The following is a 14636-nucleotide window of genomic DNA, read 5'->3' on the forward strand; positions in this document are numbered from 1 at the left end:
CATCTGAGCTCAGAAAAACAACATACTGACAGCCAGACATGGCGATGGGACAGTCTGACCTGGTTTGCTTATTCAAGGTCTGAACAACTTGCTATAATTAGTAAAATAAGAAAACAATAAGAATTTCTGGCAATCACATTGTGACATCAAGAATATGATGTCACACAGAAGCACCCCAGCTAGCAAAAAAAGAAGAAGAAGAAAAAAGAAACGAAAAAACAGTTTTGGGATGAGCAATTTTTGTGTATGGATGGCAGTGACTGCTGCCAAGAACTAGATAACCAGTTAAGTTCTCACATGGTCAGGCTGGTCTGGATAGGTTTTATACAGCAATAAATAAAACCTTAATTTTAGAACTCCAGTTTGTTTTTACTTAGGTCATCTTTGATACTAAAAAAATGGTTGTTAACGAAAAAGATTAGAGTTTAACTAAAAGAGAAAAAAGCAAAATCTGTAAGGAGGTAAATACTTTTTCATGGCACTGAATAGAATTGTTATTTTAGTTTTTACTAAATGTTGAGCATTAGGTTGTTTTGACATGTGTCCAAAAAAGACAAATGACTATTCCTCCTGAAGTTCAGAATTGGGGATCTCTGTAACACGCTGTTCAAACTGTGGAGCAGAGCAAGACATTATATTTAGCGTAGGTCTTTCTTTTTAAATATTACGTTTGTTCTTCTATGATCTGACTCTAAACTTAGGTTGGATAATTTGTTAGCCTTTCATTCTATTCCTCCTTTTATTGAAAATGAATTCCCTTCCACTTCATCAAAGACTAATTATTGAAAAAAAGTTAAGCACCATGTAAAGGACCACAAACAAATAGTCTAATTAGAAAGTCATCTGGTGCAGAGCAGCACAGAGGATGTACTTGATTTAAAATGTAAGGAGCTGGCAGTTCTGGAGGCTCACCAGAGGACAGAGGCAGCCTGACTGAAATGGTAGTGCGGCAGGAAGCTGCCAGTATGTCTGGCAGTCAGATAGACAGACAAACAGACAGGATGCCATGTAGTCGGACTAAACATCATCACCAGGAGCATGTTGGGGGTCTCATGCGGGGATTGAAAGAGGTCAGGTATTCTAGGTTCTGACTACCTGGAATGCTAGGCTAACCTCCTTGGTTAGCCTAGCCTTTCACACACACTCTGGTTTCAACAGTGTGTGTAGTTGGCCCCATATGTTAGGCAGTAACTTGATACAGTCACCCGGCCTAAAACATGGTGAAAATGGACGATTGAATCCAATCCAATCTGTGTCTGGTGACCTTACTCTCTGATGACATCACTCATGGCCTCTAGTGCCTGGTCTGAATGGTTGCAAATCAGATCATTTACACCCCCACTCTTCTGTAATTGTATCAAATTCCATCCAAATTAAACTGCTCCATATTGCTGCTTAAAGCTGCAGTATGTACCTGACAGAAATATGTTTTTTACATATTTGTTAAAAGTGTCAATATGTTGAGGCCGCTTAATATGAGACAGATAATCTGTGAAAAGATCAATCTCCCCCACCTCCTGAGCTACTTCTGAAGAAATGCACTCAATGCAATCAACCAATCAGAGCCAGAGGAGGGGCTTAGTGCTGTCAATCAATCTTATGAATGCACTGCTAAATGTGCTAATAGTGGAGAAACAACTTACCGATCTTGGAAAACCATTTATCTGCCATCACTGGTGGCCATGCTAACTAGTCTTAGCTTTCAGGGCAGGCTATGTTGTGGGGAACCAGCTGTGATTGACAGCACTCAGACCCTCCTCCTGACTCTGATTGGTCGTTTCTGACAAAGCCGGTTCATAGGGGGAAGACAGAGGAGCTTGACGTTTTTCGCACATTATCTGTCTCATCCCATACTGTCACCACATGACAGTTTTATAAAATATGTTTTTTTTGTTTTTGTTTTTTTACATATTTGTTAAAAGTTACATATTGCAACTTTACTGCGTTTCTTTTTCGGGGAGTTTACATTCATCTGTACTAATCATTTATTATGTCATTTGCTAAAGCATAGAATGCAGAATTTTGACAAAATTATCCCTTAATTTCATTTGCTGGTGGCGACATCCATAAAAAATAACTTAAACATTTGTTATAAACTATATACACACGGCAGCACTGCGGCTCAGTTTTCCCATTCGGCAAACTTTAAAACATTGAGTGGAAAGACGAAGCCAACACAGCTATTCTTGCCAACAATCATTTGGATGGTAGCAGAGTCACAGCTACTTCGGTGACAGACATAAACACATTGCTCACTCAGACATTGAATTATGGCCAAAGCTTAGGGTTGGGTATGCTGCTAACTAGTACGTTTCACCTGCACCCTCCGTCTCGACCTAAAGACAGGTTTCAGGACAAGCAGCCATGTCACCATTAGCCTGCGGCTCCTTTAAGAACCTCTCCACCTCCTGTGAGTCCACTGCTACACTCTTTGGTCGGACATCGTTGTCGTTATTCTTGTTCTCATTGATCACCTTCTTCTTCTCTGTCATTTGCTGCCCCTCTGCCCTGCTTGTATGCTGGTTGGTCTCATCATCTGCCAGTGTGACCGTCTCACTCAGATAGACTGCCGGTTCACGGGGTTTCTTCTTGATAAATAAGAAGTTGCAAGTAGCCAGAACCACTCCTGAGAGCAATACCTCACTTCCTGCCAGCAGGAAGACGTACATGTAGCTCTTGGTAGCGTCCAGAAGTCGCCCTGAGACAATAAAAGACAAGAAAAACAATGACAAGAAGAAATGTGGAGGTGCACTACCATCAAGATGGGGCTTGGGTTTACTAAAAAAAGGTTTTATTTTGTTCATTTACAGTTCAAAATGATGGTAAATGGACTGAACTTATATAGTGCTTTATCCAATCATTTTGACCACTCAAAGCGCTTTACACTAGAGTCACATTCACCCATTCGCACTCACATTCATATACCGATACGCAGATTGGTAGGCAATTTGAGGTTAAGTGCACATCGATGTGTGGCAGAAGGAAGCTGGAATCGAACCTACAACCTTCCAATCGCAAGACGACTACCCACACAGTGACAGTCGCCCCATGACACATGTTATCTCACATGTTAACAAACATAAGTTTTAAATGAAAAGGAGTTTGAAAATCTTAATCTACCCCTTCTCTTCAAAGTCACTTTACTACACTATGACCTGGGGTTGCTCACAGGTCACCCTGCACCCTTTACCTGCACAATATTTTTCTTTCAACAGTTTGAGTTGCTCCACAATCTGTTTGCAAATCAGCAAATTCAGCAAACTCTGAGGTGTTGATCATCTCTGCTCTCCCTTTAGTTCCTCCTTTCCCTAAAGTTTCACCGATTACCTCCAACACAACAACAGTGATCTTTGATTGCAGTTACACATTTTACGTAATCTCAAGTTCATCATCAAAATCACATCTATAACCCTCTTTAGCTTCTGATTTAGCATTCATTTATAATATGATAACCATAACTTATCATAATCATAATTTGAGTTATTATAGGTGTTCTAATGAAAAGAAAACAGGAATCATTCATGACTCTAATTATTTGAAACCAAAGTTACAGTTCATTCTTACAAGTAAAACAATATTAATATAAGTATTTTGTTTTGGGTCTCATTCAATTACTCAACGTGTTCAGACTTCATTTTGTAAAATTTTCATGCATTGACATAAGGAATAGTCTCAACTACAACACTCTCTCTGCCTGACTATGATTTCTTATGATTAAATACAGAAATACATAGAAATAAAGCAAAGCTCGCATGAGACAACACATACAAATACAACTTCACTGATTTCACTGAAGTTTGATTTTACTGTTGGTTCTTTGTTTGATTCATTTCAAATGTAACTTCATGTATTGTTACTGTTAAGCTAAAATCTCCAGCGTGGGGCTAATGGGATGGCTTCAGGTTATCTTGACATATGTTATGATTATTATATTTTTCTGCTTTCTTCTTAATCATTTTATTTTGTCATTGACATTTTTCTTGTTCAAAGAATAAAGATTTCAAAATTTCTCATGTCCTGAAAGATTTGTCCAACTTTAAATAATTTTTAACTCAAAAAACAAGGATGACTGCTGCATGACTACACCATCCCCCCAGCAATCAGGCTTAGCAAGTTGTTTAGGGGAAACTCTGTTCTAAAAAAAACAACAACAACAAAAAAAAAACATGCTTGCTTGGACAAATATTAGACATAACTGACTGACCTGCACTTGGTGGTCCCACCAGCACAGCAATAGCTTCCGCCAGGAGGACAAGGCCAATTGCACTGGAGAATTTTTCAGTGCCAACTATTGCCATCAGCACTTCAAACTGCAGGGCGCCCACCATGCCGTAGGAGACCCCGAAGAAGATGCAGAAAATAACCAGAGACACATAGTCGTTGGCCTGGAAGAAATGTAAAAAAAAAAAGAAGAAAAAAGATCAGCTTACAGATCCTAAATTCTCTACATCAGTGAGCAGAAACTGTTCATTAGTAGTTCATGACTAACAAGTCTTCACCCACTTGTGAGCCAACCAGGTCGGCAGTTCCATTAAAGAGCATCGCAAAGCTGAACAAATAGACACACCGAGGCCGCACCCATTTCAGTCCGGCAATCACACCACAGGTTGGTCGAGCAAAAATATCTATGAAACCCAGGATGGTGAGCAGCAGCGCAGAACTGGTGTCCTCGTTCCCCAGCTCCTTGGCATAACTCACAACAAACACAGGTGGCACAAACAAGCCCAGCACCATGATGGATGCTGCTACAGTGTAGATGACAAACCCCCTGTCTTTGAATACAGAGAAGTCCAGCAGCTTCTCTTTCTTCTTCTTGTCCTCCTGGTCGTGTTGCTGTTCCGCAGGCTTGAGATTCTGTAGGGGCTTCATGAGGGCTCCACACACACAGCAGTTCAGCAAAAGCCCACCAAGAATGAGGAAGCTTCCCCTCCATCCATAATAGTCCTGAAGAAACTGACCCAGAGGCGAGAGGCCGCAGAGGAACACGGGGCTCCCAGCAGCAGAAAGCCCATTGGCCAGAGGACGTTTCAGGTTGAAGTACCGATTGAGCATGATGAGAGATGGCTGGAAGTTCAGAGCTAATCCCAGACCTTCATTAAAGACAAGGACAAGAAATGTTTACGTAAAAAGGTTGAAATTTAAAGCTGCATTATACACCTTTTCCAAAGTCGCTTTTTACATATTTGTTAAAGCTGTCATGAGACGGGTAATCTGAAAAAAGCTCATCTCCTCCACCTCCTCCCTTGGCTACTATTGACATCTGAAGAAATCCACCACTCCTGGTCAAAAACAACCAATCAGAGCCAGGAGGAGGGGCTCAGCACTGTCAATCAACATCATGTATGTGCTGCTAAATGTGCTAATGGTGCAGAATTCACTATTCCAACAGGAGAGCAGGGGATAGGTTGTGAGAAGTATGTACACAAGGGTGATTGACAGCACTTAGACCCTCCTCTGGCCCTGATTGGTTGTTTCTAATGGAGCTGTGTATTTGTACAGGTGGCAGCAGAACCATAGGGAGAAGGCAGAGGAGCTCGATTTTTTTCAGACTCATATTATAGTGTCAGCACACAGTGATAGTTTCAGAAAATATGTAAAAAATATCTTTGTAAAAGTTACACACTGCAGCTTTAAGATGGAACACTAGAAAATTAGATATTTTTATGAAAACAAGACTTTGTAGAATCCATCTCATTCCTTTGCTCATATGCGTTACTGGCCTATATCTAGACCAGCGTTTCTCAACCCTGGTCCTCACCGCCCCCCTGTCCTGCTTGTTTTAGGTACTTCCCTTCTGCTACACACCTGAATTGTATCTCTGGGTGATTAACAGGCTTCTACAATACTTGATGGTCATGCAATCATTTGAATCAGCTGTTCTGAAATAGAGGCACATCTAAAACATGCAAAGCAGGGGGCCGGTGAGGACCAGGGTTGAGAAACACCGATCTAGACAGCCAGTTGCATAAAGAAAAATAAAGGATTCAAAAGTTTTGTGCAAATTTAGTCAGATTTAATTTAAAAGTCTTAATAAAATTACATTCAGTAACTGTCAATTAGTCATTTGAAAGACAATTCAAGATAAACGCCAAGGATGGATTTTCAGCTTCACTGAAAATGTGAATAAGAAAAAAAAAACAAAAAACAGTGAAACCTGTGATGACTCCAGTAGAGAGGTAGATGTGGATGATGCTGGTGGAGAAGGAGGCCAAGATCATTCCCAGAGAGGCAAAGAGGCCTCCCACCATCATCACAGGGCGGCAGCCGAAGCGGTTGACCATCACACTGCACAGAGGACCTGCACCGACCAGAGCACAGACACTCTAATGCCATCAGCTGCTGCATTTAGGTACCATTCAGTTTTCTGTCCTAAATATTTCACTCAATAATTTAAATAACATTGCATTAATCTTGCAAAAAAATTTAATAAATTGTCATAGTAAAAAGTACTTTATAGCTATGTCAGTCTTTTATTAAATTTGGAGAAAAAAACTTTGGACTTAACTAAAATAAATAGAGATGTGATCCATCTCTATTTGATCCATGTTGAACAATTCACCAAATTCCACCAGCTTTAGAGACAGAGATGTAGGGTTTCTGAACTAAACATTTTATTTCAAACTTCAATACTCCTATGAATGACAAGGAAATAAATGTATTTCATCTAGATGTCTGTGACCATGACACACTTTGCACACAACTGATTTAGCTGTAAGTAGGTTAGTTTGCTGTCAACTTATTAGGCTTTCTTTCCCACCATTACATGTGCAGTATTAGCTTGAAATGTCTTCTTAGGGCCAAGCAACATATTTGGGTGAGTGGTAGATTCAGAGGCTCGGCCTTAACCCTTGATTTATGGTCAATTGTTGCCAGGGTAACAACAGGGTAACAACACAAGCAGCTTGGCCATCTGCTACAATAAAGCCAGTATGCATATGGAGGTTTGTTGCATCAAGCAAAGTTGCATGGATAGTGGTTCCCAAAAATATGAGAACCACTGTGTGGTGTGGAACACTGAGCTGGGTTTCTGAATGATCTCCAGAACTTACAGTTCATGTAAAATTCTTCAAATTACTGAAACACAGTTTACCACGACTGTTACAGGACAGACATTCTAGCTAAAAATGGATAAACTTCAACTCACCAAATTTCACAAAGATTTACATATAGAATTTCATTCAATAGAGCCAGTCACAAGAAATATCACTCTAAAGCACTTTACCAGACAAGCAGGTCTAACTTTTAACAAAAACTGATAGTGATGATGTGTAGGGTCTGAAAAGCGTATTGTGTGCACATGAGCTTCATATTCATGAGCAAAACATCAGTTATTACAGTTACTGGTGTTCCCCTCCAGTTTCAATGCCATACAGCAGCATACCTCTGCTACTGGAAGGAACGCTCCATCTCCCCAAACTACATTCTGCTCTCATCAACCCCCTGGTGCCTGCTCTCTGCTGTCAGCAGGCAGATTTCATGACAAATGTTGAACTTTGATCAAATATTACAGTTTCGAGTTGAAAATGGACCAAAATGCAGACAGGAGCTCAGGATGAACACCGAGTGCATTCTTAATGAAAATACGAAAACTTACAAAGCTCATAGCAGCTAACATAACAGCAACAACAACGGGACACAACGGGACAGCAGAGAACAATACGGACCAGAAAGCTATAATATATTCAGACACAAGAAGATAAGGGCTGGTGGGACTAATCAGAGGTAAGTAGATGCAGCTGGGGGAAGAGAGCAGGCAGAGAAAATTAGGAGATGTGAAACAAGAGAAGGCTAAGGAAGATGGACAAGGATCAGCCAAAGGGACACCATGGATAAAAGAACTGAAACTAAAATAGAAGAATGGAATAATGATCTAAGGAACCTCAAATAATAAAACATTTTTGCCTCTGCAGGCCTGAATTTCATTAATAACCTGGCCTAAGTACATAAATGTCATCATCTGACATTTTATAACCATTCTGATGAGCTGATTTATCTGTCTGATTAAAACATTATAAACTGTCATTTGAAAAATCAACATGAGGTAAGCTGGATGTGATTGGATTAAGGCAAGTCCCACCTTCCACTGACTGGGTTTGCATATAACTAATTCTAACTGATGACAGTTGGAATGAAGAAATTAACAAACTCCGCTTGGGAGTTTGTTAGGGTGCTTCTGTCGGTCTACCAGTCAGAAGCATATAGGAAATATGCTTCTTATATAGGAAATAAATGAGAGGTTGTAAAGGAAAGGGTTCCAGAGATCAGAGGAGAAAAAAAGAGTTAAGTAAAACCAGATATTATTTTTGTTTAATATTAGTATCATGTAAATTGAATTAGTACACTGATATTGCCTTCCGTCTGTGTATTATGCAAACAAACAGCAGCCTACCTGTGCCATAAAGCATCGCCAGCAGGATGGAAGAGATCCAGGCGGTGTCGCTGTATCCAACTCCAAACTCCTGGATCAGCTCTTTGAAAAACACACTGACTGCTTTAGGGAATGCGTAGGAGAAGCCTGTGATGACAAAACATCCAGCCAACACTGCCCAGCCCCATCCTCCATCTGGGGCCTTCACACTTGGTGCTTCATCATCCACAACAGCACCTCCCATGGTGCTTTATGGCTGTTCCTTAATGGAGGCAGTGAGATACTGGAACAAACATAAAATATTAGGAAATGAAGTTCCCTCTACATTTTAAATTCAGAGCAGCAGCAGGTGGCACACTGTCAGATTGAATTTCTTTCCTTAGTGTGGATCCACATAACTCCTAATATTGCTTTTTCATTCTGGCTACATTCTGCTCTCATCAACCAGTTCTTAATTATACTGTATTGAGTAAATATAAAGAACAGTCTTGCAACAGTGACTCACAGTTTTTAATGAAGGATTCTCCTCACAAATCTTCACAATTACACGTTATGCATATCCAGCAATCATGGAATGAAGAAATGTCGACCGGATCCGCAGCCAGAAAAATCTACAATAAAAATCAGACAGATCATGTAATTTTCTCAGTATTTAATAAAATGTAATAATAAAATAAATCTAGAATTTCAGACATTATTTTCCACCCATTAAACACTAGTACATTGTCTGGTTAGTAAATACAGACATTAAAAATTATAAATGAAAAGCTTGTCATTTTCAACCTTATATAGCATTTTATCAAGTATAGAGGACCCCAAAGCGCTTCACACTACATTCACCCACACAGTGGGAAACCACTGGATTGTGGCAGCTGTGGCTACTCCAGGGCAGACTGCCATGAGGTGAGGCTGCCATGTACCAGCACCACTGCGTCCTGTGACCACCACAGGAAGGGTGGGCGACGTGTCTTGCCCAAGAACACAACAACAGAGCAGGAATCAAACCAATAACACACAGACTGAGGGACAAACTTGTACCACAAATCGCCACCATCGTGCCCAACAGGCTACATACCAGATTACTCTTTGCCAGCCACATAGAGAGGATATCAATGCCACAACAGTGTTTGACTGACTATATAAACTTCTGACTGGACAACACCATCCGCACCAGAACAATGAGATGTTTCCCTAATAACAAACCAGTGGTCTGAAGGAACTATTGAACCTAATAAAAGAGCCTTCAGAGAGCACGACAGGAAATTATAGACAAGCATACAGAAGCAGCTTATAGAAAGCAAGGAGAAGTACAGGAAGAAGCTCGAGACCAAACTACAAAGAAACAATGTCATAGATGTGTGCTCAGAGATGAAGATCACAAGCTTCAAGCAAAAGAAGGATTAGACAGATGGAAGTCTGGACAGAGCAAGAGAGCTCATCATTCTCCACTCCTGTCCCCAGCCAAACAGACCTCCCACCCTACTTTGACCCACAGCTTGCTATTCACACCTTAAATGTTTCATCTTCCACCTCAGTCATTGACTCTTCTGTTTTTACAAGTTTCTCCAACCAAATAAGGAGATGCTAATGCTCCCATTCTGTCTCTTGCCAATCTGTCTCTAAAAATCTTGTGAAGAGGCAGCTGGAAATACTGAACCGGAGAAGTGCTCCAGGTCCAAATGGTGTCAGCTTCACAGTACTGAAGGGTTGTGCAGAGCAGCTCTATGGGACTCTGCAGAACCGTGACCCAAGAGAAGGTTCCAGTACATCTTGCCTTGTTCCAGTACCAAAGAAAACCCACCCATCAGTCATCAATGACTACAGACCTGTTGCCGTGACATCCCTCAGTGAACAGTGGATAAGATGCCACAGAGTGTTGGTGGGTGTACCTCTAAAGTGTTGTCAAATCTAAAACAGTCATTTTCAATATTTTCATTATAAGAACCTTTCCTGTGGCATGTCTTCGAATACCAACTTTTTTGTTTTTGTGTCGACTGCACATTCAGATTGGGTGCTTTGTTGAACATCAGTGCTGTTTGACATAAATTTATGTAGCATATTTCTGTGCTTCTAGCTGTATTGTCCTTTCATCTACATAAAAATTTATTTTCCATAAACTGAAATCCTGCAGGGTGTGAGCAATAATTCATTGCTAAATAGTATTTTATGCTATAATTTGCACACCCAGGAGATGATGTAATGCCAAAAAGATGTGTTTATATCTGATGTATATCTGTCTGTGTCTGTGTTGCCATTTTTCCACCACAGAAAAAGCAGGTAATCTCGGTCGCATGGTCAGGTGTGGAACTAATGGGACATATTTTCTATATCACACATTATAGCAATCAGATGTTGCCTGAACCGTAGGAAGATGCCTGTTAAGTTGTTGCTTAGGTCTTACCCTTGGAGAAGCTGATCATTTAGGCTTGCGTCTTTGTATTATGCAGAGCAATTGAACACAATATGTAGTTTAGTGGGCTTTTTGGGGTGAAAAATCCCATGGTGAGGAATATGCCATTGTTTTCAGTGTTTCCTTTCATTTTGTACTTTGGTTAATGTCCTTCATGTAAATTACGTAGTCTCTTGCAATTTTCATCTTTGTTGAACTTTCTTTTTAAGTCTTCAAGTCTAATTTCAGCAGCCTTTCTGTTCTCAGGTATGTGTGGCCTTTGTTTGAATAGTAGAGGCATTTCAAAGTGTTCTTGTTCATTTTTTCCTTATTCTTTCCTTGAGGATATCCAAAAAGATTAGACCATTTTGTCATTTCCTTTTGTCCTTAAATTCTGACTTTAGCACATTAATGACATTCAATGAAGTCACAGAGGATAATTCCTTTATTGTGACTGACAAACTTGACTCTGTTACATTTGACTGATGGTGTGGAGCCTCCAACAATACTACACCATAGGCCTGGGCACATTCCATATGGCTCATAGTCTTCTCCTAGTACAACTTTTGGTGCTAAAGCTCTGGGACAATTGAATCTGATAAGGAGTCCCACATTGCAGCTCAGGAAAAGTGGCATCACATCAGTGATTTCTATCAAATGGAGCCATTGCTTTTCTGTGTCACAGGTGGGTATATTGTCATAATGAACTGATATGGAGTCTTTACTGCATGAGGGAAGGTTAAAGAGAATGTCTGTGTCATAACCACTTTTAGCTTGGAGTGACTGCTTGTAGCTGGTTGTTTACTCCTTCACTGACAAATGTGCTATTTCTTTGTGTATCTAATGCTCTTTAAATAGGTTCTGCCTTTTGGATACCATACAAAAACAATCAATGAAATGTTACTTGACAGACCCACCTTCATAATGTTGAGAGCTGCTGTGGTTTCATCTGGAGTGTTTGAAACTGTGTTGATAAGGCAAAGAAACCTTTCTTTTGCAATGTCATCATGTAGACAAGTTGGATGCTTTCCTTTACAAATGTCACATGAGTGGCCACGGCGACAATCCTTGATGTTATGTCCCACTTTAAAGTATCCATAAGATGCTTTATTATCCTTAACATATGTGTGTTTCTTTTCCAAGGGCTTATCTGAGAAGTGTGGCCATTTTGTCAACTGGTATTCTTCACTTTTGCAAAACATGAGGGTATCTTTGCTGTTGGCTGTCTGTTTGTGCCTTTTTGTTTTAGTACTGTGGTTTGAGTTATGAAGACTTGATTGGATCTGTTTGATTTGGATTGGATCTGTTTGATTTAAAGTCCATTGTGGTTTCTTTTCTCATAGAATTGGGCACGTGACTGAACAACATATGAAATAATTGGAATCTCTGCCTCAACAGCTGCAAAAAAAAAAAATCCATGCCGCCCATAAGTGTTACCGTGACCTGGCAATTCCAACGGTATGCCAGCCAGTCTGGAACCTTCTGTAACAATTATGGATCGTCCTCACAGTCACTTTCAAGGCCTTTTTCATGTGACAGAGCTTAACAAAATGTGTTCAGGAAATCTGAAGATGTCCTTAAACCCTCTGCATCCTTTGAGCTTATTTTTGTCCATTTAGACCGTTTGTCTCTGAAAGGTCTTTGGACAATAAAACCTTGACCACTGGTCAAGTCTTTGCCATGCATCCCTACATGTCTTGTCATCACTACAATAAAATGTTCCCTCAAAAAAATATTTGCCCAGGCCTGTGACATATATTTTCAGCAGGTGAAGCTTATCACCAGATGATATGCCTTTGCAGTTCACAAGTGAGGTGAAAGAGGCCCACCATTCCATTAGACCTGAAAGTCTGAATAATTTTCATTAAGATTGGCGGTATTAGACATTCCTTTGGGGTATCAATGTAAGGAGTAAGCCACTGGGGGTTGCTTGTTCATAAACAGCAAGGTGGTCAACAGCATGTTATTCTGTTGAATTTCCTGATTGTCCATATTTATGTAAATTTTTTCACCATGTATCTTGAATTTTGCACGAGCTTCTTGCATTTCCTTTTCTGCCCCTAAATGCTGACATTCTGATTTTTGTACATCTAATTCCCTTCTGTGTTGCTCCTCCATTTCTCTTATTTTTTTCCTTGTGTTTGATCTCTTTCTGGATAAACTCAAAAACTGATTCCTTTGCAGCTAACTCTACAGATGCATCAGTCCTTTTGGCTACAATACTTGAAATGTCAGACTGCATACTGACACTTGACAGTACCATACAGAGCAAGCAAAGTCATGTGAAAATAGCTGATAAAGACACTGCTTTTCTCTATCTACATCAAAATCTTCTCTTGCTGTTATATGTTCACATATTATTTTCATAAAGTTTTCTTCATCTTAGGTCAGGAGATTGAGTACTATGCTCCCTTGTTTACTGTACAATTTCATTGTGTCATTAATCAATTTTCAATATTGTCTGCCACTGCACATAACTCTTGCTCTGACAAGTCAGACTTGAAGCTTTCCCTTGATGCTCTGAGTCTGATTAGCCCTTTCCATTGTTAGGACAAGGGACAATTAGCCCTTTTCTCCGTTTTAATTATTTTTTTCTTTATGGTAGGCTATAATTTTCTCTGCTAACACAGGAGGGCGCTCTGAGCACCTGGGTAACGATAATTCAGATGGAGAACACATTTTAAGTTCAGACAACAGATTCTCTTTGCACTCAGTGTTCTTTAATTCTTGTACCGCTTTGATGCATTAAAGCTCTTATTTAATTGGTTTCTGTTTGTAGCTCATTGCTAAAGCCATCCATTTTTGTAACTCACTGTTATCTTAACCGTTAGCTTCTAAGCCATCAACCGTTAGCGCGTTAGCTGCAGACGCCATAAGAGCTAAAATATGTAATATGTGTGCAATTGATTATTTTATATTCTTATTCAAGTGCTATTTTAAGATAATCACAAAAAACAACAACATATTAACAGAACAAAATACACGTGTATAGTAATACTTTTTACAATCGACAAACCTTCTGACTCTTCGTAGTGGCTGCCAATATGAAACAACGTGGAAAAAATAACTGCTGGGATTAACAAGCTGACTGCTATGCAACAGCGTTAGACAGGAAGTGTAAACTCAAAAAATAAAATCATACAGCTCAAGCCGGAAGTCCTTCAAGTAGGCTTCATAGAACGTTAAATGAAAGTATCTCATAACTTTGAATAGAACTCAACTATAACAAAATTGAACAAATAAAAAACTTTATTGGCCATGCTAGCTAAAGTTATAGCAGTGATTATCAAACTTTTTACACCAAGTCTTGTCTTAGCAAGATTTCATTTCTTAAATAGTTATGTATCAGGATTCTGAGGTTTCGTTATAAAAAAATTTCATTATAAAAAAATTTAACTGCATTTTATCCGTTTACCACTGCTTAACTACCTCACAGATGCAGTTTTATTATACATTTCATTTATGTTCAGAAGTTGACATTTCTGTTTGTAATTAGAAAAGTTAAAATGTAAATGTTGACCTTTGTTGTGAGGTTTTACCAATGCAGACCTCCAAATCAGTGGCTGCTTTTTAGAAAAATTACTTGCAGCAACTGTGACAGACGGGCGACCTGTCCAGGGTGACCCCGCCTCTCGCCTGGAACGTTAGCTGGAGATAGGCACCAGAACCCCTCCCGACCCCACAAGGGACAAGGGTGTTAGAAGATGGATGGATGGATACTTGCAGCAAAAACAAATTTTTTTGCATGTTTGTATTTTTCTCAAGTTTCTCATTAAATCTTTCACACAAAAGAGTACTACAGCATATGAACTGCTCCAGTGTTTGAAAGAACAAAAGAGAGAAAAAGACATCCATATTTTAACTTATGGATATATTATT

At 39.6% G+C, this 14636-nt stretch overlaps 1 protein-coding gene across 3 annotated transcripts in view; it reads right to left on the reverse strand.

Annotated features, from left to right (window-relative positions):
• Window positions 1–1893: 1893 nt before the first annotated feature.
• slc16a3a (solute carrier family 16 member 3a) overlaps window positions 1894–14636 on the reverse strand; it is a 15726-nt gene continuing 2983 nt past the window's right edge. For 2 of the 3 annotated variants that reach the window (XM_007575624.2, XM_007575623.2), the window contains exons 2-7: window positions 8874–8979; window positions 8390–8651; window positions 6155–6298; window positions 4504–5090; window positions 4205–4385; window positions 1894–2698 (exon numbers count right to left, since the gene is read on the reverse strand). In XM_007575624.2, coding sequence (XP_007575686.1) covers window positions 2337–2698; window positions 4205–4385; window positions 4504–5090; window positions 6155–6298; window positions 8390–8612 — 1497 coding nt within the window. In that variant the 5' untranslated portion in view covers window positions 8613–8651; window positions 8874–8979 and the 3' untranslated portion in view covers window positions 1894–2336. Of the gene's footprint in view, window positions 2699–4204; window positions 4386–4503; window positions 5091–6154; window positions 6299–8389; window positions 8652–8873; window positions 8980–11674; window positions 11899–14636 lie in introns of those variants that run through there. The other variant, XM_016662664.1, reaches the window with a different exon arrangement.

This window comes from Poecilia formosa, unplaced genomic scaffold, assembly GCF_000485575.1.
Source record: "Poecilia formosa unplaced genomic scaffold, Poecilia_formosa-5.1.2 Scaffold383, whole genome shotgun sequence".
Classification (NCBI taxonomy): domain Eukaryota; kingdom Metazoa; phylum Chordata; class Actinopteri; order Cyprinodontiformes; family Poeciliidae; genus Poecilia; species Poecilia formosa.